The 27,730-nt window shown below is 38.4% G+C and overlaps 1 protein-coding gene across 29 annotated transcripts in view; it reads right to left on the bottom strand.

Moving 5' to 3' along the window:
• Nucleotides 1–27,730, bottom strand: part of Sox6 (SRY-box transcription factor 6) — a 605,718-nt gene that overhangs the window by 21,040 nt on the left and 556,948 nt on the right. For all 29 annotated transcript variants that reach the window (XM_070032825.1, XM_070032840.1, XM_070032826.1 and 26 more), the window contains one exon: nt 24,763–24,871. In XM_070032825.1, coding sequence (XP_069888926.1) covers nt 24,763–24,871 — 109 coding nt within the window. The remainder of the gene's footprint in view (nt 1–24,762; nt 24,872–27,730) is intronic.

The raw sequence follows: 27,730 nt of genomic DNA, 5'->3' as shown, positions 1-27,730 counted from the left end.
TAAACTAGTAATGATGGATCAGATGAACCAAGTGTTAGGAAGAACAGACTTATCCAGGGAGATCAAAGTTTGAAACCACTTTGAATAGGACCTGCTATCTGATCCGACTCAACATCAGTGACTTTTAATATGATACAAATGTTCAGTGTCCAGGTTTTTTGTACAATCATTATGGGCAAATGTTTTTCCAGGTTTTCCCTTTCCCAGGTTCTATTTTTACCTATTTATTTCCTATTCTCTAAATATGTGATACTTAAAAACTACCTTGTTGCTACACGAACTATGCCCAGAATATCACCCCACTTAATTAGGCAGTCAATAAAAAGCAAAAACAAACCTATTTGCCTATGAAAGTTGGCTTATCCCTCCAGTCTGAACAACTAACATCCTGATAGTGATTTTGTTTTGTTTTTGTCAGTCATGGGGCTTGAACTCTGGGCTTGGGTGCTGACCTGCGCTCTTCAGCTCAAGGCAAGCTCTCTACTGCTTGAGCCACATCACCACATCCTACAACTAACATCCTGAAAAGGCAAGATTTAGGACATAATACCTCAACTTATCACAGAGCGTTAGTTAAAAAAAAATAAAAGCAATATTGTAAACCAGAGACACTCCATAAGGATGTGTTGAAGGTTTCTCCTCTTTTTGTAGTTATTATACCACATACAGCTTCTAAAGAATTTATGGAAGCACTCTATAGAAAGATGCTTTCTTGATAAAATATTGAAATATTGAACTGAAACCTTGGACAGAAAGTATTTCTCAAGATTATTTCCGTTTTCATTGAAAGTATCTATCACTTGAACTTCCAACCTAGGTTTGGGCTAAAGTCAATACTTCTAAAAGATATGAAAGACTACAATATCAAAAGAACATTTGGAAAGTATCCTTAACCTTCCCTAAAATTTCCTCATTATGAAAAATAGCTAACAAATTGTAATTGCAGAAATATATATTATATACATATCTGTGTATATATATATAAATTAAAAAAATTGAAAAATGGCAATTTACCACGTAAGGAGAACTCTTATAAGGAGTTAAAAAATCTACACATCAAGTATATGTTTCTGAAAACAACATCATTAAGTCTAAAAAAGTATTGAGTTCTTAAATATGCAAAATACTCTATCGGCTTCAGAACTAAATTGTCTTAGAGAATAGCTCACTATTCTATGAGAGAATTTCCTTTCCTTTTAATAGCATAGGAAACATTTGTGGATTCAAGATAGGGTTTCTCACAGAAAGCAGTTGGAAGAAGCCTGGACATTCAGCTTGTAACAGAGGCTAGCTGCTTTCCCACAGACCTAACTGTTGCTAACTACCAGCATTCACAATCACAATGACAATTACTGAAGAGCCAGGAATCCAGGAGAACCAAACCAACAGGCACCAGGGGAAAGTATGGTGTCTGTACTCCAGGATCTCCTCTTCTGTACAACTTCCTCACATGAGGCTTAGAGCAAATAAGTCATCCTGCATCTCCTAAGTCATAGTTTGTGTAAATGCAAACTTTCAGTTAAACAAAGAAAAAGAGCTAATCCAGAGAGGGAAAATAGTTATTGCAAAACAAAGACCTCCTTAGGAAGTTGTGACTTGAATGATTTAGAGAACACAGAAAATTAAGCTTTTCCAGGTGGGTTGGAAAGACGGCCAGTTTCACCATCACAGCCGATGGCAATGGTCCTGAACTAATCTTAGCAAGGCCCCTTCCTGAGAAAATTCCAGAGGCTATCTAAGCAAATGACTGCTTGGTCTGGGTTTGTGCATATATAAAAATTTTCTGAATCCAGGAGCTCAGGATATTTCTGTAATGTCCCTAGTAATATTTATGCATTAATTCAGCAAACACTTCTGACAAATCTCAGATGTTCCAAGCATTGTCATGGGGCCTACAAAGAGAAATGGCACATGTACTTTGTAATTGTCCTCTGTAAGTGATGCTAACAAAAGTAATGAAAAAGTACTATGAAAGCAAACAGAAGCCAAAACACTTATTAGGGTAGACAGACATGAATATTAGAGGCTTCAGAGATAAAGGACTGTTTAGATAGCATCTTAAAAGAAGATCAAGCATATAGCAGTATGTGTGGGTATAAAGTATTCAACACTGGGAAACCAGGGTAAATGAAAGTATAAAGTTATTACAAAAGCACCAGAGGTTTGGGGGAATACAAAGAAGTTGGCTTAGAATTCCATTGTGTATATATACCACATTTTCTTGATCCATTCATCTACTGAGGGGCATCTGGGTTGTTTCCCTATCTTAGTTATGGTAAATAATGCTGCAATAAACATAGTTGTGCTGGTAGCTTTAGTATGGTCTTGTTTGTGATCATTTGGGCAAATGCCCAAAAGTGGGATTGCTGGGTCATAGGGGAGCTCTATGTGGAGTCTTTTGAGGAACTTCTATATGCCTCCATCAGAAAGAATGACATTGCCCCATTTGTTAGGAAATGGAAAGACTTGGAAAAATGTTATTAAATGAAGTAAGCCAGGCCCAAAGAAACATAGGTCCCACGGTTCCCCTTATTTGCAATAACTAGTATATGTATGAGACAAGTAGAAAAGGTCAAAAGCTATATACATGTGACCAGATAAGATAAAGTTAAGCAAAATGAACCCCAAGATAGGGACACAAGTGGTTTTTTTCTTCCTTGCTATTGTTTCTAACGTATTTATAAGGTACCATGTGATTTTTTGTTGCTTTATATGTCCCTCCCCCATGGTATAACCCCTGTTTTTTCACTGTATTTGATGTTGGTATAATTTGGGGAGGGGAAGGGAAAAAACAAAATGTTTAAATAGGGATACAGGATGACTCATTGCAACAATGAGATGTAGAAGACACTATGTTGAAAAAGGAACTTTACAATTTAGGTGGGGGTGGGGAGGGGGGTGGCTGTGGAAGTGGGAGGGAAGGGATGGTAGGGGAAAAACAAAGGAGGAGGCAACAATGCTTGATAAGTACTCATTACCTTGCTCATGTAACTGTAACCCCTCTGCATAGTATTTTCACAATAAAAAACTTATCGATGTTGGTATAATTTGTGGAGGGGAAGGGCAAAAAAAATCATTTAACTAGGGATACAGGTGGACCCATTGCAACAATGAGATGTACAAGTCGTTATGTCGAAAAACGAACTTTACAACTTTGGTGGGGAGGGGAGGATCGGGTGGTGGGAGGTGGGGGTAGTATGGGAGTTTTATATATATATATATATATATATGCAAGCTGGCTATGGCTTGGCTTATGGATAAAAGGGAAGTTCTGAGAGATGAAGTTGGAAAATTATATAGAATCAGATTGCTTGGGTACCCTGAAGTCAACTTGAGAAGTCTTTAAGTTACAGAGAGAACCAAAAACATTTTAGAAGTGTTCAAAATGGACACTAAAAGAGAAATTACCAATGTGACTAAGTGCCTTCGAAAAGGCTTATTGAAATTTGCATTTAAATTTTTTGACACCTTATATTTTGTTAGGTAGAATGAATGAGATATGGCACAAAAATTTCTGTTCTGGGATTCAGTTCTAGAAATAGCAGAATAGTTCACATCAGACCAGTCCTCTAACAGAAATAACTAACTTCCTGGGCAATATATAAAAAAGCACTATGCAAAACCATCAGTGGCTACCAAGATTAAGCAGAAGCTTAATGAATAGTTTGTCCTGTAAAGACAATCCACAGTGTGCATAGTTTGAAGTTATCATGAAAACAACAAATAAAAAAAAAAACTTGTCTATTTTGTATACAGTGTCAGAGACATCTGAAAAATCCGAGCAGCTATTTAGCTGCTAACTAGTACAAAAGAAAGAGAATTCGTTCTTGAATCCTTCAAGTGATAAGGAGATTCACAAACACCTTTCGCTTTCTTTCCATTGAAATGCCACATGGGGCAAATCCTTGGAAACAAATTCTCTATGCCAAGGCTAAAAACACAACCTAAGGCCTAAAAACAAATTGAAATAAAGTTTCTCTAACAGTGAAACTAAGCTTCCATAAGTTCAATGAGATCAATAAGCACCTTAACTGACTCTTACCACAAAAATATAACATTTTCAAAGGAATATAATAAAATGAGTCATCACACAATATATAGTAAAAATTACTAGTAATACAACCAGAAAAATGTAACCCAGATACAAAAACCAACTAGCCACCACCAATAACAAATCTCCAACCATCAATAAGAACAAACGGAGGTAAAGTTACCTGAATTTAGTGAAAAATATCAACTAACAGGTTGAGAAATGTGTACAAATTAAAAGAAAAAAAAAACCACATCAAGTCATTCAAAAACCAAAATAAATTTCAGAGAAAATGAGATTAGTAATACAAAGAATGGTTGATTATTCACTAGAAATAATAAAGGCTAGAAAAGAATGGAACACTTTTAGAATACTGAAAGAAACAAACTAAATCTGGTGTTGTAGCTGGTAAACATGTATTTCCAAAATGAATGTGAATGGAGTATTAGTCAGCCATAAAGAAGAACAAAATGCCATCACTTCAACAAAATGGATGGAGCAGGAGGACATTAGGTTAAGTGAGATAAGTCAAATACAAAAATAGTTAGCACATGTTCTCTCTTTTGTAAGGGAACTACAAAATGTTGGCTTGAACATAATCACTAGATTACTGGGGCCTGGGAAAAGTGCCAGGAGATGGCAGGGTTGAGGGCAGAAAAAAAAAAAAGTGACTGGATATGGATAATGTACAGTGTATGCAAGTGTAAAAATTTGCATTAATTATATATAATTATTATGTGTTAGTAAAAAATACATAAACAAAAATAAGGAACGGTCATTACAGAACACAAGGAAAGTGTTAAAGGACAAATAATAAAATAAAAATTACTCATGGTTCTACATGCAAAAATATGGACCAGGTGCCAGTGGCTCATGCCTGTAATCCTAGCTCTAAGGAGGCTGAGATCCGAGGATCACTGTTTGAAGCCAGCCTGGGCAGGAAAGTCTGTGAGACTCTTATCTGCAACAAACCACTCAGAAAACCGGAAGTGGCACTGTGGCTCAAGTGGCAGAGTGCTTGCTACCTGAAGAGCTGAGGGACAGCGCCCAGGCACAGAGATTAAGCCCCACAACTGACCAAAAAAAAAAAAAAAAGAGAGAGAGAGAATGTGAAATATGCTCTTTGGTAATAAAAGCTAAGAGAATGAGGTAATAGCAGACATGCCAAAAGAGATATTTGACTAAACTTCTCAAAGTGATGAGAAATACTAAACAAGTGAAAACCAGATACACAAGAAGAAAGTAAGAACATCGAAACTCGCATGTGACTATTCTTTTCTTCTCTGGATTCCATTAATAAACAACAGTTTATTATTTTTTAAGACAAAGGACTATTTAGAATGAAGTAAAACTCTAGTTGATGAGAGTTTCAAAATATGAAGAAGTTAAATGTGGGACACCAATGGCACATTAGTAGGTCAGATGAGGAGGATAGTAAATGAATTATAAAGCTTGCTGTGTTTTATGAAGTGTTTTTTTTGTTGTTGCTTTGTATGTCCCTTCTCCACGGTATGACCCCTGTTTTCACTGTATTTGATGTTGGTATAATTTGGGGTGTGGAAGGGAAAAAACAAAATCTTTAAATAGGGATACAGGTGGACCCATTGCAACAATGAGATGTACAAGTCGTTATGTCAAAAAACAAACTTTACAATTTAGGCAGGTGGGGTGGGGGTGGGAGTGGGGAGTGTAGTTGTGGAGATGGGAGGGAAGGGATGGTAGGGGAAAAACAGAGGAGGAGGCAACAGTGCTTGATAAGAAATGTACTCATTACCTTGCTCATGTGATTGTAACCCCTCTGTACAGTATTTTCACGATAAAAACTTATTTTAAAAAATACTTAAGGATGTGTAGTGAGTCCTTAGCAAAACCAATATTCAAAAATATACAGGGGTGGGCTGGGAATGTGGCCTAGTGGTAGAGTGCTTGCCTAGCATGTATGAAGCTCTGGGTTTGAATCCTCAGTACCACATAAACAGAAAAAGCCAGAAGTGGTGCTGTGGCTTAAGTGGTAGAGTACCAGTCTTGAGCAAATGAAGTTCAGGGACAGTGCCCAAGCCCTGAGTTCCAGCCCTAGGACTGGCCAAAAAAAAAAAACAAAAAACAAAAAACAAAAAAAAACCCAAACAAACAGGAGATATGCTTCAAAAAGATGCAATTAATCCAAAGGGAGGCAGTAATGAAAGAGTGGAAGGTGGAAAAACTTTAAGAACAAACAAAACAAAGTCTATCAAATTCGACAATTATATTAAATAAAAATAAATTAAATAATTCAATTTTAAAGTCAGAATGGATTAAAAAGTGAAAAAAATCAATGAAATAGAAAACAGAAACAAATTTAAAAAGCGTAAGGATATTTTGAAAGAAAAAAATCAATAAAACCAAAAGCCATTTCTGATTAAAAAACCCATAAATATTCCAATATTTAGATTGAAAAGGTAATGCATCAAATGGACAATAAGCAATAATATGAATAACTTAATTCCAATAATCTGAAAATAGATGAATAGGAAAATGTCTTGACACAAATCATCAAATTTTGTTGAATAAATAGAAAATATAAGTGCTTTCATAGCTAATAAATCTATAACCAAAAACATCCCTATGATAAACTCAAGTCCCAAATGATTTTACTGATAAATGTCAAACAGTTAAAAACAAAAAAGCTAGATACCTGGCGAATAGAGCACCTGCCTAGCAAGCACTATGTCCTCAGTTTAAAACTCCAGTGAAAAAGGAAGGAAGGAAGGAAGGAGAGAGAGAAAGAAAATTAAAGAAGGAGGGAGGAGAGAGAGAAAGAGAAAGAGGGAGGGGGAAAGGAAGGAAGGAAGGAAGGAAGGGAGGGAGGGAGGGAGGGAGGGAAGAAGGGAGACAAAATAATAATCTAGCACTGGCACAGCAAATAGGGAAAACACTTCCCAGTAATAGCAATATGGACAATATATCATGACCAAGTAGGATTTATTTCAGGCATATAAAATTAGGAAATATAATTCAAGAGTCAGAAAATATAATTCTCTAAATAACTGAGCAAAGAAAAAACATGTTTTTTTCTATTTTTACCTTATCACAATAGATTGATAAAATGGTTTGGACACAATTCAATACCCTTTCAGGATAAATATGCTCAAGAAACCAGTAATAGAAGTAAATATTCTCATTCTCTTAAAGACTGTCTTCCCCGCCCCCCCCCCCACAAAAGAATCAAAACATGCAGGGGACATTGTTCAATGACAGAGCATCTTCTTACCAAGTATGAGATTCTTGTGCTCAAATCTCAGTACTGTCAGTAAAAAGGTTTAAAAAATTGCCATGAATAAAAAAAAGAAACACAAATATCATCAGGTTGCCTTAGAGAACTGTTGACAATCACTTTCCAAAATCCTGTGTTTTGCAAAGAGTTACATGATATGTTTAATAGTCCCTTATTTTGGTTAGTAGAGAAAATGATGATGGCTACATTAGAAACTAAAAGGTAGAAGATGAAGGAATTTTAGAAGGGACATGAAAAATTACAAGAGGAGAGTATTAAAATTGCATCCAATTTGTTCGCCATGTTTATCCCACAAAATCTATCTTAATATGGTAAAGCTCTAATTCAATATGCTATAGCAATGGTTAACAGCTGTCTGTCTTTAATTATGAAAGCCCTTTGCTAAATTCTTGTGCCTGCTTACTGCCAGAAGGTTAACTTACTTTTATTATAAAAAGGCTCCTTGAAATTCAAATTTAATTTCTTCTTGTAAAAAAATAAAACTCCAAACCAACAACAACAGAATTTTACTTGGCAGGAAAAATACATTCCATGGCTGATAAACAGCCTTAATCATTCCAATCATAGTAGCTCAGAACTATAATTCTAGCTACTTGAGAAGCAGAGGTAGAAGGATCCCAGTTTGGGGCCAGTCTGGGCAAAATTTAGTGAGACCTAGTTCAAAGAACCAAACAAGGTGTGGTGGTACACACCTGTAATTCAAGCAACAGTAGAGACACAGATAGTAGGATCATAGTCTGAAGCCGGATGAGCAAAAGTAAGATCTTCTGTAAAAAACAAAAACAAAAACAAAACAAAAAAACAAAAACAAAAACAAAAAAAACTAAGAAAAAAAGGGCAGGGAACATGGCACACGTAGTAGAGCACTTGCCTAGCAAAGTGCAAGGCCTGCCACGTACTGCCAGAAAACAAAACAAAACCTAACCTCAGTCATTGGGGAAGGGAATATGTTCCTCACATCTGAGAACAAAGAATTGCCGGAATTGCTCTTAGGTCTTACATAAAACATTAGCCAGATAGATTAGTAAAAAGAGGTGGAATGACTTAAGGGAGGCAATTGTAAACATAGATGCATTGTTCTGATGCATTGAGTTTGGTGGAAAAATAGGAACCAGTGCAGAGGAACAAAAATGAATTATCTTGATGAATTTAATATGTTTTCATCAGTTATTTCAATGTAGAAGACCATAAACAAATCCTCATTTCCCTGTGTTCACCCCAAGATTTTTTTTTTTTTTTGTCGGTCCTGGGGCTTGAACTCTGGGTCTGGGCGCTGTCCCTCAGCTCTTCAGCTCAAGGTTAGCGCTCTACCACTTGAGCCACAGCTCCACTTCCGGTTTTCTGGTGGTTTATTGGAGATAAGAGTTTCACGGTCTTTCCTGCCCGGGCTGGCTTTGAACCGTGATCCTCAGATCTCAGCTCCTGAGTAGCTATGATTATGGGCATGAGCCACCAGCACCTGGCCCAAAGATTCTTTAACTGCACTAAAAACAATTTCTCTATGAACTTCAACTGCTGAACTTATTTCTATAAAGAAACTTATTGGATAAGCTCTAAAGACAGATAGCTAGAAAGATAATCATATATACTATACACATAAAGAAAACCATTCCATTAACACTTTGGAAATAACCATTTTACTGATCACTAACCAAGGTGGGTTTTTTTTTTTGTTGTTGTTGTTGTTTTTCAGAATGTGTTTGAACTTAGGGCCTTACCTTTGCTTGATTGAGCTCTACCACTTGAACTTCTAGCCTCTATGTGTGTTTGGGGGGGGGGGGTATGTGTATGTGCTGGTCCTGGGGCTTGAACTCAGAGTCTGGGAGTTGTCCCTGAGCTTTTTTGCTTAAGGCTAGCACGTGTGTGTGTGTGTGTGTGTGTGTGTGTGTGTGTGTGTGTGTGTGTGTGTGGTATGTGTATGTGCTGGTCTTGGGGCTTGAACTCAGTAGCACGTATGTGCGTGTGTGTTTGTGTGTGTGTGGTATGTGTATGTGCTGGCCTTGGGGCTTGAACTCAGTAGCATGTATGTGTGTGTGTGTGTGTGTGTGTGTGTGTGTGTGTGTGTGTGTGTTTGTGTGTGTGTGGTATGTGTATGTGCTGGTCCTGGGGCTTGAACTCAGAGTCTGGGAGCTGTCCCTGAGCTTTTTTGCTTAAGGCTAGCACTCTACTACTTGAGCCACACCTCCACTTTCAGCTTTTCAATAGTTAGTTGGAGATGAGTCTCATGGACTTTCCTGCCCAGGCTGGCATCAAACAACAATCCTCATATCTCAGCCTCTGGAGCAGCTAGGATTATAGGTATGAGTCATTGGTGCCTGGTTCAGCTGGATTTTTTTTTTTTTTTTTTGCTGGTTATTTTGGAGTCTAGTGGATTTCTCTGTTGAACCATGATCCTTCAGCTCTCAGCCTCTTGAGTCTCCTGGATTATAAGCATTAGGCAAGTACCTGGGCCAAGGTAATTCTTCTTAAAAACACCTTTTTGAGATTACAAAGTCTAGAGATTGGTTCCTGGAATAGCAACACTGGGTGTGTTAAGTAAATCATAAAGTAATATTTAAAATATTTTTACTAAATCATCATTATCCTGATCCTTTTTACAATCTTTTGAACTGAGTAGGAAGGTAGATGTCATTTGGAGCACTTCACCAGTAGGAAAACCAAGGCTCAGAGTACTATTGTACTACTTAGGAGTAGAGCCAACTCTAGAACTTATTTAGGTCTTCTATACCAAGCCACCCCGGTCACTATTCAGTGCTCTGAAATAACTAAATTTCAAAATCTCCATTCCAATGACTGGAACATAACTTTCCCCTTGTAAGGATGAGATTTCTCTGCACAGCTAAGCACATTAGAGGAGCCCATTACCAGTTATGAAGTTCATGCCACTATCTAATTGGTCTCTGAAATACTGCCCCGCCAAAGAGGCAAAGGCATTCAAAGAAAGCACTAACAACTGAAATTACAGCAGGGATTAGAATGATGCTAAATTAATGCATTCCTTGGTTGCAGGATTATGAGCAAGTGTTATTGTGGATAAGCCTTCTATATTTTTCTATTAGAAACTCCATTCTCCTTAAAAGATCAACAAGAAGAACCAAAAGGGAATTCCCTAAGGTCAGCTCTGAGGAAACATAAACCTCTAATTCAATAACTCTGCTACTGCTCTGAAAAAAGGCTTTATTATTGCAACATCCATATGGAGCCAATTGGACATTAATGACTAATCAATCCCTCCGCTTTCTATTCTACTTAAAGTGTCACAAACCATGTTTAGATTAGCCCATTTCCTGCTTAGGATTGCTCAAGATGTCTTTTGTTCTTTCAGGACCAGCCTGATGGAGGCAGCTTAAACAAACACACGACCAGAGTGGCGCAGGAGTTATAAAGTGCCATATGTGAATGAACAAAGGGGCTATACTAAAGCCTTTTGTGGTATTTGTTAATGTTTTTCATCTGAGCTTAAAAAGGCTTAATGACTTTGTGGTGAGCTGATGCATGTGGCTCGTGGCTTTACAAAATGAAGGAAATTCTAACCAGTGATATACCAGAGTCTGTGTTTTCAGGAGTCTCCTGCTTTAAGTTTTGGTGCCTGTGTTTACATTGGTGTTTTCATTTTTTTTTAATTCTCAAGTTATATTTGCTTTACACAGATAGCTAAACAGAGTCCTTTATCTTGTTTCAACTGTAGAATCCCAGGGCAGCTGGGATAACTTATGTGCTTCTTTACTTTAATGACCTGCAAGTAGCACAGCACATCAAATATTCCACTTGTTATCTACACTCTGGATGGTGGCACAGAAGGAGGGCTCGCAAGCTGTTGAACTCAGGCAAAAAGGCAGCATTTAAGTTTGAACCAGAGACCACTGGGGATGAATAAGACAACAGGTTCTGGCTTCTAAAGTTTTCAGGAGAACCAGGCTCAGGTTCAAGAAGACACCCTTGGAGAATACATGACTGGTGAAAACCTGGTAAACTAAATATTTCATGCTGCTCTGCATTTTCTGGCTTCAGCCCATCCCAGCTCCTATCATCGACTCTACATGAAATGAAGCCGCAGAAATCAAGGTGAAGTTACCAGATGCGATGAAGTCCTTCCCATTTCTAACCCTTACTGCCTCTACTGGGCTATCCTAAAAGCTAGCCTTCTGGCTCGTATTCTTCCTCTTGTTGTTGTTTTTAATCTTTTAACTTCTACCTAAATGCATCTTTCCTAAGTTCAGCCAGAATGATCCATCATAAATGCAATTCTGAGCAGGCCATTCTTATATTTAAAACTCCTTAATACTCCCTAATATCTGAGTCCAAATTCTAACATGGATACATCGCTTTCTACCATCTCCAGCTATTCTGCTCAAAGCCTCTTGTTTTATAACATGGTACAACTTCTATATGTATCTATACATTTGTTTTTTATGCTAAGAATTTTATTGTCAAGGTGATGCACAGAGGGGTTACAATTACATAAGGTAGTGAGTACATTTCTTGTTGAACTTGTTTCCCCCTCCCTCATTTTTATGCTAAGAATTTGAGCTCCCTCTTTTCCTGGAATTACCTATTCATCTCACAATTACTCATGGTAGACACATTTTGGGGGTCTGTCTATTTAATGGAAGTCTTATATGGCTGCCAGGATATACAGATATTCTAGGATCCCACAGCAGGTACACCACGCCTACCTCTGTTTACCTCTATCTCAATATTTATCATATTTTACCCAAATTACCAGTTTCATGTGCCCATCTTGTTTACCAGTCTGTGTACCCTACAGGAAAGTGATTGTACTGTCTTATCTATAGATGAGACTCAAGGCTGGTCCCAGGCTGCCATAAGGTAAATACTGAAAGGTCAATGGAGACGGCAGAGAACGGCAGGCATCTTCAACAGTGAGAATGTTAAACACTCAGATGTCTGCATGCTTCATTAGTATCCACGAGTTTGTAAACCCAGATTTCATATAAATCTCCATTTTTATCTCTTTTATTCTGGTAAGTGTCTTGAAGAATGATTTCAGTGGGAAAAATGCACCTATCCCTGCTAGAGACTTGGAGATTATTGGTTCTCACTTTTCTTTTGTTGACTTGCCACACTGCACAATTGTGAGATACCAGCTTCCTGACTTCCAGAAAACCATAGAAGGATGAGATTTAGAAGAATATCAAATCTGAGGGGCTGGGAAGGTGGCTCAGTGGTAAAGCGCTTGCCTTGCATGCATGAGGCCCTGAGTTCGATTCCTCAGCACCACATAAGCAAAAAGAAAAAAAAGCCAGAAGTGGTGCTGTGGCTCAAGTGGTAGAGCACTAGCCTTGAGCTGAAGAGCTGAGGGACAGCGCCCAGGCCCAGAGTTCAGGTCCCATGACTGGACCCCCCCCCAAAAAAAAAACAAAAAACAGAAGAATATCAAATCTGATAAATTCTAATGTTATTGGATGTGTGTGAACAAATACAACTGACCTTCCTTGAATAGCACAACATTAGCATAAAAGACGCTCAGAAATTGGATAACATAAACATGACACACAATAAAGATTGCCCAATTCACATACTTCATTCCATATGATAAAAATGTGTCATTTAGAGAGGTTAATTGCTTCCAAGGTTTAGCATTAGTCAAAGGCAACACAACTCAAACATTAATTTCTAAAATGAATTGTTTCAATGGAATCCAGATCTTGCCTTAAAAACTCATACTAATGAGCCTGGCTTACTTCACTTAATATAATTTTTTCCAAGTCTTTCCATTTCCTAGCAAATGGGGCAATGTCATTCTTTCTGATGGAGGCATAGAATTCCATTGTGTCAGTGTGTGTGTGTGTGTGTGTGTGTGTGTGTGTGTGTGTGTGTGTGTGTGTGTGTGTGTGTGTGTGTGTACCACCTTTTCTTGATCCGTTAATCTAATGAGGGGCATCTGGGTTGGTTCCATATCTTAGCTATGGTAAATAATGCTGCAATAAACATAGTTGTGCTGGTAGCTTTAGTATAGTTTCCTTTATTTGCAATACCTAGTATATGTCTGGGACAAGCAGAAAATGTCAAAAGCTATGTACATATGACCAGATAAGATGATGTTAAGTGAAATGAACCCCAAGATAGGGACACAAGTGGTTTTTTCTTTCTTGCTATTGTTTCTAACGTATTTATAATGTAACATGTGATTTTTTTTGTTGCTTTGTATGTCCCTCCCCCATGGTATAACCCCTGTTTTCACTGTATTTGATGTTGGTTCCCTGCATCTTGTATATACACTTTCCTAATTTGGGGAGGGGAAGGAAAAAAAACAAAATGGGATACAGGTTGACCCACTGTAACAATGAGATGTACAAGACACTATATTGAAAAACGAACTTTACAATTTAGGCCTGGGGCGACGGTGGTGAGTGTAGTTGTGGAGGTGGGATGGTAGAGAAAAACAAAGGAGGAGGTAACAATGCTTGATAGGAAATGTAGAACGTAGAATGTAGAATGAGAGGTTTGGGTTATGAGCTCAGGAAAAGCTATTTTTTTAAGATGAGTATATAGACATACTATTAAGAAGGAGATGGCTCAGGGGTTTGGGGTAGTCATATAAACCATCAAAATGTCTGTATCCTGGGAGTCAGCAAAACTACATGCAAGGTGCCTGATATCTGCATAGTCTGAAATATTAAAAGATAAAATATTTACACATTTCTATTTATAATTATTTTTTAATGAAAACTATAGGAAAAAGATACTCCAACAATGGCAACCAGCTCAGTCATCCTAAACTGAAAGAGGTGGAGAGTCAGAGACAATATAGCTCAAATGCTATGTACTTAGATAATTCAGGGCTTAAATTATAAATTTGAGCTTTCCTTGTAAAAAATTCTTAGAAAAATCTCTAACTATAATTTCATCTCCCTACAAAAAGAGCTAATAATGTCTACTTTGCAATATCATTTTGAGGAACAATGAGAAGATATGCTAATTTCCAATAAAGTGACTAGAACCTAGAACTTATATATTAAATAGTAGTTCTCGTTCCTTTAGAAACAATAGCAGTAAGAATGGCAAGAGAACTAATAGCAACAACAGTATTTTTACTATGAAAAAGTACAAGAAAAAGAAGTAATAGCAACAGGAACACAGTGAATGATTAAAAGATACCTGCAATCTTCTAGACTTTCCTCATTATCTGGTTGTGTTCATGTCCTGGTGTTCAGATAGTTAAAAAAAAATAGCCCATAAGTTAACTGTGGAGGGCAATTTGCTCCTTTATAGGGCCTCTATTCTGATCCAAAACTAAAAATATATTTCGAAAGGATCTCTAGGATACAGACTAAAATGAAATATATTTGTTTAAAGTCCAACCATCTCGTATCTCCTTAATTCTTGCATGTGAGAATAATAACCAGCCCTGGCTGCCTTAACCAGAGGCAGAAAAAAGGAAGATACCATAATCCTGTAAATGTACAGATTATTTATCTATTTAAAAATTTTATTAGTAAGGTGATGTACAGAGGGGTTACAGTTACGTAAGTCAGGCAATGAGTGCATTTCTTTGTGAACAGTGTCACCCCCTCCCTCATTTTCTCTCAGTTTTCCCCCTCCCAAATCTCCTCCTCTCCAGGTTGTATAGTTTCCAACATAGTGTCGAGGTTGCTTTTTTTCAGTCAGTCCTCTAGTGGGTGATGAAGGGTTAGGATTGATTACAGCCTGTGGAACTACAAGAAATGGTGGGCAATGAAGCTTCAGGGACATCTCCAAGTTGTTCTTTCTTCCCTACTAAGAGCTCTAACTCTGTATCAGGAACCAGGTGTTATCCTGCCTTGTAACTACACTGTTATGCAGCAGGGACCTTTCCAGAGAACAGTTGAGCTGATAAAGAAGTTTCTCTGCTATGAAAAAAATGTTTACATATGTTATATATAATATATATGCATATACATCCTAGTAGGTTTCAATTTGTATTTTTATATAAATTTAAAATGGTTACAATATTACTTATGAAACTTTTCTCTCCAGAGGTGAGATGTGATATTTTTACTTTGGTTATCTTCTGTAGCTTAAATGTTTATAGTGTAATGCAAATGCTGAGGTATTCTTACACAATCTCTTCCCTCTGGCACCGTGACCTCACCTGAGGCTATGGGTTTAAGGTGAAAGTATAAATCAAACAAAAGCCATGGGGGGAAAAAAATCCCTCCCCCAAACAAAAAGTACAAGTGTAAAACTGTCAGGTATTGATCAGCCACAAGCATTCTCACATGTGTAGTATATTCAGAAGGAGAGGAGATGTGAATGAAAAGCTACCTAGCACCTGCTTAGCTTTTTCATGACATCATAATATGAACAGGCACACAGATATAAAGAAATAAAGGTAGAAGAGTAATTAAAGAGACTAACAGAGCTCCAGGGCCCACCTAACTGTTGTGTTTCCATTATTCTTAGACTCTGGGCCAAAGTCAATCTTTAACAGTTAAAGGTTAATACCTATCTATTTGGTGGCAGAGTCCAAATTCTTCAGTCTGGCAACATGGCCTTCTGCAACATGGAATCTAGCTGTTTCCAAAACATATTCAATCCAACAAATATTTACTGAGTACAAGTGTGTAGAGGTTTTGTGTGGAGCTTGGTGAACACAACGGTATAAGAGATAATCAGCAAACTATAACTTGTTTAAACCTTATGAATAAAACTGAAGATTGTGAGGCCCTCAGGGATAGACCTGGTTAGAAAGAGTGTATTCCAAAATGCTGAAATAAGGATACAGGATGACCCATTGTAACAACGAGATATACAAGACACTATGTTGGAAATGAACTTTTCAACTTTGTGGGGGGTGGGGAGGAGTTGGAGAGGTGGGGAGGAAAGGGATGGTGGGGAAAACAAAGGAGGAGGCAACAACGCTCAATAGGAAATGGACTCATTTCCTGGCTCATGTAACTGTAACCCCTCTGTATAGTATCTTTACAATAAAAAATATATTTTCTTAAAAAAAGAAAGAACTGGTTCCTGGCAATCAAGTTCAAACTATAGAGAACTATGCCCAAAAACTATAAAAATAGAATGTATATAGTGGGTGCAAACAAGATTAGCAAACAAGAAGAATAAAGTGAGACAGGTATCCAGATGATGGAGGTAGTCAAATATAAGAATATCCTGGCTAAAGTTAAAACACCAAAAACAGAGCAAAAAAAAAAAAAAAACAAAAAAACCCTAACATAACATTGTTACTTGCAGAAAAGGAAACAGCCAGTTAGAGAAATCCAATTTTGACTTTTAAGCAGAGATAAATTAAAAGAACATTCAGAATTTGCCAGATGATTTTCAAATCCTACCAAATCCTACTGAAGTTAGTCTGCATTCTACAGCCTTCATGTAGACATTTAGGTGGCTCTTGTTGCTAGGAAATGAGGATTCTGGGACAGAGACCTAGATAATTTTATACTCCAAGACAAGTTTACACAGTTAATTCACACGAGGTAGACAGACCTTTACCACCAGGGTTTATTCTAATGTGTTCGTTTTGTGAAGCAGACATAGTGCTAAGGAAGCAAAGGCTAATTTTGCAATCCCACTGGGACCATATGCTAGCTGTTCTTGTCTTGAATCTAATTTTCTTGGTAGACAACAATTAATCTTTGACATGTAGTTGTTTTAGAGTTGGGTAATACTTATGTGTGATTCAACAGTAGCATGTCTTCTTCAGGCTAAAGGATATTCAGAGGACATATTTGTTTTGGTTATGATTTTACATATCGACGTTGGCAATTAACAGGCAATCCACTGAGAAATCAGGCCCTGGGCAAGGCTACCTTTTTCTTCACTAAAGGAAGCCTGGGTCTGTGATTGGCTTTCAAGCTTAAGCAACTATGAGGAGCAGGTTGAATTTCCTTTATGGAGTATTAGAGGATGAAGTTATACAAGAATCTTGACATCTCACTCTGGTCCCATCAGTACTATCTATCACTTGAAGAGTTCAATGGAAATTGTTTTCTACCAACATTAAAAGTTATTTGGGAGCTTTTAAGACACAGCAAATATATTTCTTTAAGAGAAGTTTATTTGCTTGTTTAAGAGTGCTGCACTTTATATATAGTGCTGATATAAACTGGTGCACAGGATCCTCTAAAACTGTTTATATCCACAGTAAAATACATTTCTGTGATACTCATACAACAGAGTTAGTCCAGAGAAAAAGGCTTCTTGAACTCTGCTTATCTCTTAGCCCATGTGCTGTTACTCATCTTTACCATGTCTTGTGCCTCTCTTCACTGCTCAGCCTGGCTTATGACCCCAGTCTGCTGCCCTGTAGAAACTGCCTATTCACTTCTCTGAGATGCCTGGACACACTATTTTAGGCAGCCATGAAAGGCGAGATTTCAATTCCTATAGTACAAACTTGCCTAATGCACCCTCTGATTCACCAAGGTCTTTTCATATGTACCATACCTTTCTCTTTTAGTCCTACTACATGATCTAGTAGTTGGACATTTTCATGTCATCTCTGGGATATTTCTGAACAAAGTAGTTTGAATTCAGGGCCTGGTCACTCATTTTCCCTTAGCTATTTTGCTCAAGATGGCCCTCTATCACTTGAGCCACAGATTTACTAACTGGAGATGAGTTTCACAGACCTTCCTGGCCAAGCTGGCTTTGAACTAAGATCCTCAGATCTTAGCCTGCTGAGTAGCTAGGACTACAGACATGAACCACTGTGGTCTGGCTAATTAATAGATTTAAAAGATTTCATGGTTCCTAATTGATATTTGCTACCTTGTAATTTTCATACTAGCAAATGAGTTCAATTATATGGCAGTAAAATTAGAGATTTTTTTCTTAATCTATAAACTAGAAATCCTCTAGGAAAGTGGAAACGACCTGCCTAGATGGAAAAACTAGAATTTAAGTCGTCTAGTGCCTGAGTAATTATCTGAATGGGTGAAAGGTGTCATCTAGAGATATTATATTTTTATTTTTCCAGAGTCCACCAGTCAGACTAGAGGTGAAAAGGAAACCGAGACAAATCTGGCTATAAATTATTAACAATAAAAATGCACTAAGAGAATTAGAATGAGCATCTTAGGGCATCAGCTTCCTGTCATTATCCTATTGAAAGCATTTGAAAAAAACTGAAATGACCACATATGTCAGGGATATGAGAGGGATTTCTTGGCCAGAATTATGGATTTCACAACCTCTCTTCTTTATTCCAAATTGGAGAATCTAACTGTTGCAATGTGAAGCCTGTATTCTGCTCTGGTGTGCTTGAACTAATGACCTTTACATTCCAGAGTACAAGCAGTTATAGCACTTAAATCCCACCCTAGATTAGCCTATAGCTTGCCTCTGCTGCCTTGAATGAGTCATGTATTATGGAATCAATCTTTCTCTTGCACCACGAGCAGGCATCTAGAGGGAAAGAGGAATGAGAAAAGCTTCAAAAATGTCCAAGAGTGTGGATCAAAGAGAAAGCAGGACTTTTAAGAGTGCACATTAAGTAGTGCATATGAAAGAAAAAGAGAAAACCTGTAGCCTCCACTATTTGTCCTTAAGCATAGAGCTTATGCTGGCACTAACCAGAGGATCCTAAAAAGAAGGAAGAGGAGGAAGAGAGGAGGAAGAGGCTTTGAGAAGATTAAGGCCATCTGAGCTGTGATCCAATTCACAAATTAATTATGATCTATAAAAAAACTTCTAGATAAATCTGAGAGCAAGAGTCCTTAGTTACATCTGTGGTCATAGCTACTTAGAAAGCTGAGAGATGGGAGGGTCCGGAATTGATGCTAGACTAGGCAGAGAAGTCAGTGAGACATCTTAGCTCCAATTATGCAGCCAAAAGCTAGAAGTAGAAGCTGGGTCCTGAAGTGGCACTGTAGCTCAAGTGGTGGAGCGCTCGCCTAGAGCTGAAGAGCTAAGGGACAGTGCCCAGGCCCAGAGTTCAAGCCCCACGACCGACAAAAGAAAAAAGAAAAAAAAGAAGCTGGGTCCTGGTGCCATACACCTGTAATCCTAGTTATTCAGGAGGCTGAGACCTAAGGATTGTGGCTCAAATCCAGCCCTGGCAGAAAAACTATGCGAGACTCACCTCTGATTAACCATCAAAAAACAGAAGTGGATCTGTAACTCAAGTGGTAGAGCCTTGTGCAAGAAAGCAAGGCAAGGGACAGGCATGAGTTCAAGCCCCAGTACACACACACACACACACACACACACACACAACTTTCTTCCACCTACCTCCCCTCCCCCCCCACAGTCCTAAACAAGGGTATTCGTAGTGCACATATTAATTTCCATTCAAATGAACAGGAGTTTTTAACTTTTAATCCAGGGCCTAAAGTCTGACAAACAATCACTTTCAGCGCTCATCCCTAAATTATAGGCTCATGATTCCTCAGCTTCAAATGAAGTACTGTTCTAAAGTAGGGGTACAATAGATGAAAAATTTAGGAAGAATGTTTTCTTATCCAAATCATACTGGAAACAGTATGAAATCCCAGGTTTGAGAGACAGAGGCAGAGACTGCAAATGAAACAGAGAGAATTGAAAAGAGGAAACTGAAAAGAGAAGAGAGAAGAGACAGAAAGAATATATTTTGAAAAGCCAAATAATGTTGCTGGGGTAAGAGAATGAGAACAGAGGGAAGGAAATACTACTGGAGAGATTCTCATTAATAAACAGGAAAGCTCAAAGAACATGAAAATTCATTTCAGCAAGTGACACAAATATATTCTCTAAGGTATTTCTATGAAAAAATCCCCACTAAATGTAACTTATTGTGGATAGACCAAATACACTTGAGTGTTTTATGAAGCCCCTAATATCCACTGCAGATTTGGAAGGGACCTTTGTGATAATTCAATCCAACATGCCTCTTTTGTTGGTAGTGGTGTTCCTGGGGATTGAGCTCAGGGCCTGGGTGCTCTCCCTGAGCTTTTTCTGCTCAAGACTAGCACTTTGAGCCACAACACCATTTCCAGTTTTCTGGTGGTTAATTGGAGATAAGAATCTCACAGATTTTCTTGCCTGACCTGGCCTTTGAACCTTGATCCTCAGGTGTCAGCCTCCTGAGTAGCTGGGATTCCAGGTGTGAGCCTGGAGGCTCAACATGCCTCTTTTAAAAGATAAAGAAATTTAAGTTTAGAGGTAGTAATTAATTGTTTTTCAGTCACTTGTCAAAGGGACTTTATGCCAACCCCCTAATAAACAGGGCAGAGTCCTTCCTACTATACTATGCCACCTTAAAATTGGGAGGTTGGCATTAAACTTGTACTCTTGCCTAAGTGGAGCAGGGAGAAGAGAAATGCCAGAAAGTCCTTAAAAGCTCTTCGTTGTTAACACAAGGTGACACACCCTACTAATCAAGCCCCTCATCCTTATTCGTCCTTTATGGAATAAAACAAATTCTGTATACTAGATACATGTTAAACCTTCAGCTACTTTGAAATATAACGAAACCTTAACCATGTTTCCTGAGTCTTCAGCACCATTGAATTTGTAGCTTTATAAATATCATGGTGAACAAGAAATGCTGTCTTGTCACATTCAAGCCAAATAACAGCTGGACTTTAAAAATAAAATTTTGAAGGCATTTGCCTTTTATATTTTTAATTTCTGTTTTCCTTGCTTATGGTTTTGTCCTTTGATTTTGATGAGTGGTTAATACACATGCACAGCTGCCTCTTTTGGTGACCTTTTCTTTGCTGCTCCATGCCCAGGGCTCTGAAGCAGGTCTACAAATTGCTTACTAAGTGATATTGTCATTTTCATGGCTGGCAGATATTTTTCCGGGAAGCCTGGTTGGACCAGGACCTCATCTTTTGGGCTGACTTGCTTTAGTCCTTTCTGAAGATCCACAGAAGTGCACAACCCCTCAAAACATTGTTCTAAAACTGGAGAAAATCTAGGAATGGTCATGTATGGATGGAGGAGAGGAGTGTGGATGGAGGAGAGGAGCTCCTGAGCTGGATGTCAGAATACACCTGGCAATTCAGCTCCCTAGGGCGCTTTCTCTCTGAATTCTCTCAAGTACAAGGAAGTCCTGCTCTTCTTAGCACTTTTTCTCAATAATCATAGTGTCTGTCTATCTTTATTCCTCTTCTCTTTTTTTTGTGTGTGCTGGGGTTTGAAATCAGGACCTGGGCACTGTCTCTTAGCTTTCTTGCTCAAGACTAGTGTTCTAACACTTGAGTCACAGCTCCACTTCTGGCTTTTTCGTCATTAATTGGAGATAAGAGTCTCATGGGCTTTTCTGCCTGGGCTGGGTTTGAACCACAATCCTCATATCTCAGCTTCTTGAGTAGCTAAGATTATAAGCATGAGCCACTAGCACCCAGCTTTGTATTTCCCTTTTAATCTTCCTTATCTCTCTCTCTCTTTCTCTTTCTCCAAGAAATGTTGTCTGTTTTGTTCAACCACAAACTTAGTATAAGAGCAAATATACTTTCTCATTCTTCTGATACTTCAGTCCCTGCTTAATCTTGCTGTTGAGGGAAATATGAAGATGCAAGTAGAGAGAGTATTATGTGTACCTGTTATCTACCCGACTTTAATACAAACTGTAACTCCAGCAGGCTTTGCAATCAGCTCCCACTTGAACAGATGCCAGGAAATAGCCTGAAGTCAGCAAAAGGCTGTTCCCCCATCCCAGCAGCCCTCACAAAGGCATGGCATTGCTCTCCGTATTAGAGCAGGTAACTTGACGCCATTCATGAACTCACAGTCCCCCAAAGCACATGAGGTCTCAATGGCAACTCTGGGCAAGCTTCTGAAGGGAGGTTTTCACACGCTCCTTAAGCTCTTGGGCCACTACAGCCCTTCTATGGTTACACTCATCAGGCCCTGCTGCTATGTGTGATAGAGTAACATGAGAGCTGCTGTATGGCATGACCTGCTATATTTAGGGGAAAGGAAATGGGCCATACTGAGGAAGGTCACAAGGAGTTTGTTAAAAAAAAAAAAGATGGTACCACCTATTTTTCTGTATATACAAGGGAGCAGTAGGCAGCTGAAATTTGAGGCTGGCATCAAATCTCAGTTCTATCCTTATTATGTGATCCATAGTAAGTTATTTAATGACTCTCAGTCTGAATTTTCTTACCTGTTAAATGGAAAAAAATCTTCACATAGTATATGGGAAAATACCTGTAAAAATACTTAACTCATTTTCTCTGAGTGCTTGATAAATGTTTCTTGAGTCAACAGTAACTAGGAATCTAGACAACGTAAGTATGGAATGGAATTTCTAGAGATCTGAATTTCTTAACATTCTAAAATATGATTCTCTATAATTTTTTAATTTTCTCTTTTTATAATGCTTAATAACTCCAGAATAGTCATTTATCAAGTATATATATCATCAACCTGATTATCAGCATTATTGAGAGGCAACTGACTATATTTATAACCAATACACAATTAAGAAACCAAATTAGAGTTTGAAACTCCCATTTCCTGCATGAAGAACAGGAAATTCTCTCTCTCTCTCTCTCTCTCTCTCTCTCTCTCTCTCTCTCTCTCTCTCTCTCTCTCTCTCTCTCTCTCTCCCCACCCTCCCTCTCTCCTTTAACCTTATTATATTAAAATAAATCCTTGCTAAACTTTAAAAGGGAAACCAAATTAAAAGTGTAAATGACAAATTTAGAAAAATCTGCTAGATCAAAAGTAAGTACTAGACCCTTATAACTCATATTCTATAGCCAAGTGGATTAGATACTCCAAAGTGATAGTAGTATAGAAAGTCAAATATTTAGGTATTTCATAGTACAATCTTCCAACAAAATTGAGATAGGCCGGATTTGAAACACTTCATCACAGACTTTCAAGCCAACCACAACATCTGTGTTGCAGTCAGCTAACTCTAAATGTCCCATTATTTGGGCTCCCTAGACAGAGGAATCATAACCCTTGCTCATGGAAAAGCTGCACTTCCAGTGCCTTGTGAAAATGCCAGCATGCTCTTGCTACACATTCTTCAAAGAAGACAGCAACTATAGCTTTGCTTGGGATTCTACTATCTTTCCTTCCTTAATTACCTTCCTTTTTCATTCTCTCTCTTTCTCTTTCTAGCCTGTCTCTGTCACACACACACACACACACACACACACACACACACACACACACACACACACACACACACACACACACACACACACCATACACAGGCATATACTAATCAAAATGTGTTTTGTTCTTTTCTCACCAGAAAAACATCAAACATTAGTCTTTCTCACTGATACGAAAAACCTGCCTTCTGGAAATCTTCCAAGTGTTTCCTGGGCCTGCTACCACCTATCCTTTACAGTTTATGCCAGGACCTTCTGAGCTGGAAGAGCCCAGTTCACATTCTGCTATGAAGAAATGTCTTTATGGTTTTTCAAGGGTCCTGCCAATCAAAGGGATACTAGTCAGAATCTTCCCCTCAAGCTAAAAAAGGACTGTTTGCTGGGGCCTGAGATGGGTGAAGTATCACATTACTCTAAAGAGAACAAATTAATCTTCCCTGACTGGTGGGACAGATTCTGCCAAAGAAACAGCTAACGGGAAAACCAGTCCCTACTCTGTGATGACACAGTAAATAACCAGGCAACATTACTACCAAAGTGCTGACCTAACCCATAAATCGTACGGGCCCTCTGGGGAGCAATTTCTGCTGATGTGCTGCTTGTGCATTTAAGACAAACAAACAAAAAAGGAAGAGGAGCGAGCAAGCATCGACAGTGCTAGAGGTAAACATCCTGAGAGCAAGGCTGTTCTTCCCACTCAGATGTTGAAGGGGGTCAGTTGTGGTTAGTACCCGGACCAGGTCTGAGCTTCTCCTGATCAACTAGAAAAATTATGTCAAGTCTGCTATAAACTGTCATTTAATCTTTAGAATGATTTGATTATACCTAACAATCACTTGATTTAGAATTAAACAACACTAAAAAAATACAATCCTGCATGATATGCTTTTTTTTCTTTTTCGTAACAAAAAAGTAATGAGTAGATAAAAAATAGAATTCTGCTGTTTATTGGACCGTGGAGGGTTATATTATTTTAAACTTTAAAATAGTATCAAAAGTACCAACATTAGCTGGCGCTGGGGGCTCATACCTATAATCCTAGCTACTGAGGAGGCTGAGATCTGAGGATCATGGTTCAAAGCCAGCCCAGGCAGGAAAGTCCGTGATACTCTTATCTTCAATAAACCACCAGAAAACTGGAAGTGACACTGTAGCTCAAGTGGTAGAGCGCTAGCCTTGAGCTGAAGAGCTGAGGGACAGCGCCCAGGCTCAGAGTACAAGCCCCATGACCGACCAAAAAACAAAAACAAAAACAAAAACAAAAAACAAAAAAAAAGTACCAACATTTCCTGTGTTTTGCCTAGAAAACCCAGTTCATGACACCCAAGCAAGGCCATCATGGTATCTGGCATCTAAGTCAGATATCCAGCATTTAATTCAGATATCCCTTTGGAATACACAGAGAAGCAGAAAAGAGCTAGAGAAAAGACACTCACCCTCTGCATCTTCTGGCCGAGTAAGGTCGATGACTCCTGGGCCCAGCTTTCCATCTTCGCTTGACTTTCCTGTTAACTGAGGCCCCAAATTCTCAAAGCGTGTTCTTTCCTAGGGGAAGAATAACCAGAGGCTTAATCAAAATTCCAAAGCAGCTACTTTTGTCTTCTACTTTCTGTCTTACTTCATGGGCAAAACCTGAATTTGCAGACTTTCTTTCCTTTTCTTCCTTAAAACCTTAATGCAGACTTTCTTCTTTCTTTCTTTCTTTCTTTCCTTCCTTCCTTCCTTCCTTCCTTCCTTTCTTCCTTTCTTTCTTTCTTTCTTTTCTTTCTTTCTTTCTCTCTCTCTCTTTCTTTCTTCCTTTCTTTATTTTCTTTGCTTGCTTATCCTCCCTCCCTCCCTCCTTTCTTCCTTTCCTTTCCTTCCTTCCTTCCTTTCCTTTCCTTCCTTCCTTCCTTTCCTTTCCTTCCTTCCTTCCTTCCTTCCTTCCTTCCTTCCTTTCCTTCCTTCCTTCCTTCCTTCCTTCTTTCCTTCCTTCCTTCCTTTCTTCCTCTTTAGCCACAGTAACAGTTTCAGTGTTTTGGTAGTTAACTGGAGAAAAGAGTGTCATGAATTTTTCTGCTGGACTCTCGTGGACTTTTCTTCCTGGGCAGGCTTTGAACTGTGATTCTCAGATCTCAGGCTCCTCCTCAGCTAGAATTACAGGCATGAGCCACCAGATCCTAGGCTGCAGACATCATTCGAAGAAAACATATGGGGATATTCTGCTAAGGCCTGAATGTGGCACTTACTCAGTGCTGACAGCATGGAGAACACAGTACCTGTAAGGAAAGGAAATGTGTGGAGGAAACCCGCCAGAGTGGCTCCAGTAATCTATAAAGAAAGTTGAACCAAAAATGCAAAAGCTTGAAGGAGTAGTTCCTGTTCAAATATACTGCTAAATTTATGGGAGAGGAAATTTTACATTTACAGATCAGAGCTTGTATTGGTATTCCTGGGAAAATACGAATTCAAATTTTATGCACCAGGATGTCAAAAACAAATAATATTTCAAGCGAGTAGACTAGATAATAACATCACTGCTACTGTTTTGCCCACTGGTTTTAACTGTGTCTTTCTGGAATCTGAAAAGGAGGACATCACTTCTAGCCAGCCCAGGAGCTAGGAAAGTTAAAATACCCTGCTGCTTTAGGAGGGAAACCCAAAGCAGTTTGCCTGTTCACCAGACCTTCTAGAAGCAGGCATTGGAGGCTCTGCTGAATGGGGCTCTGCTGCTGTCTGGATCCATAGCAGAGGGCTCACTGACCATCGTTAATATGGTGTTCTTGTCTGCAGGAACACAGCACGTGTCCCCCCTCGCCTGCTTGTTACTCTCCAGACTCAAACTTGGCTTTGTGTGATGCTTATGAATGAATGAAACCTTGTTGTTCATTACTATGAAACAATATTAAATGTCATGTCAGCTTGAATTTACAGACATGAAATAGCAGCTTCCAGCTCCGGGAATGGCTTCTGCATGTTATACTTAATGCATAATGCAGCAGCGGAGTGCTGATTGCTGTGCAGTCTATTGTTCAATGACCTAGTTCTGTACTGAGCACGTTCAGCATTCGATAGAAGCACTCTGAGTGTTCTCTTCTGTAAGATGTTTAGAAACTTGGAAATATTCTTAAGGAGCAACATACAATTACTTGATAGAGACTCTGCCTCATTTGTACAGCCGCACTACATTTGTGCTTTCTAATATGATTATTTCTTTGAATATCATTATATTTCTATAATTAATTCCCTTCAGTCAAATTGGGCAGGAAGTCCTCCAGTTTCCCTTCATCCTGGAATATGTTGAAGTCTGCGTTGGAGGAAAATGCAGTATAAACCTCGCTTTAATCTCGCACCATTTCTATGAAAGATCTGCCACAAAAATTATAACCATGAATTTCTCTAACTGGGTAATACTAACTCGTTTCAGTAGCAATATGTTGGGAAACCTCTGAAATACGACACTTATAAAAGACAGGCTGAAAATAAAAACCAAATTAAGTATGGCTCCCTAATATCTTCTTCTATGAAAACACTGCCATACAAGAACAAATTAACCCAGATGCAGGACACACAAAAAAGCAACCACAAGCCTCGTGGGAGTTTCACACATTGTCAGGGAAAGGACAGCTGCTTTTAATCAGCCAATTTCTATCTGTGAGTAGCACTTTGGGTTGTCACGATGTAAAGAAAAGGAATTAAAGTGAAGATGAGTAGTGGGGGGGGAGGGAGGGAGGAAGCAACATATTCAACCTTTGTTTTTATTACATTGTTTCCCATTTCAAATATTTGCATGTGAATGCTCCCCCCCCCCCCGCGTTAAATGCAAAAGGGAGTTCTGATATGACACCTGCAATCCTCTTACAAGAACAACCTTCAACTATATTTTCCTGGTGGGGGGAGGCAACTTTCTGTGAAAATCAACAGACTATGCCATCTATCAATATGCAGATTTCAAGTATCTTTCTAGTCATTCATTCTCTTTGATTTTACTGGAAAAAAATATTCTCAGTAAAAATAAAAATAAATAAATAAATGAATAAAGTTCCTGAAAGGATATCAATATTTTGACAAGGAAATAGAAGAGGGAAAATTAGATGCCATGGTTTGTAAAAATCCTAAGACAACAAAGCTTACAAGATGATAATATCTTTTCCCTTATAAAAATGAAGTGCACTCACAATTCAGGAGTATCAGCTTGTTTTTAATCATAACAAAAACCACTCAGAGCATTCAACAGCACATTCATGTCTTTGAAGTCATACATTTTTTTTACTTCATTGAAAAAAAAATCCTCTGCAAAGATACTTTCCCTATAAAATATCAATATTTTGATAGAATCGAAGACAAGGAAGAATATCTCATGAAATACTTGTTAAGTAGGCAGAAAATAAATCAATGATAAAAATTGTTTGGGGCAGTAGGTTG

This window comes from Dipodomys merriami, unplaced genomic scaffold (assembly GCF_024711535.1).
Source record: "Dipodomys merriami isolate MVZ:Mamm:240054 unplaced genomic scaffold, mDipMer1.0.p SCAF_21, whole genome shotgun sequence".
Taxonomy (NCBI): domain Eukaryota; kingdom Metazoa; phylum Chordata; class Mammalia; order Rodentia; family Heteromyidae; genus Dipodomys; species Dipodomys merriami.
This window is presented reverse-complemented; position numbering and strand designations above follow the sequence as displayed.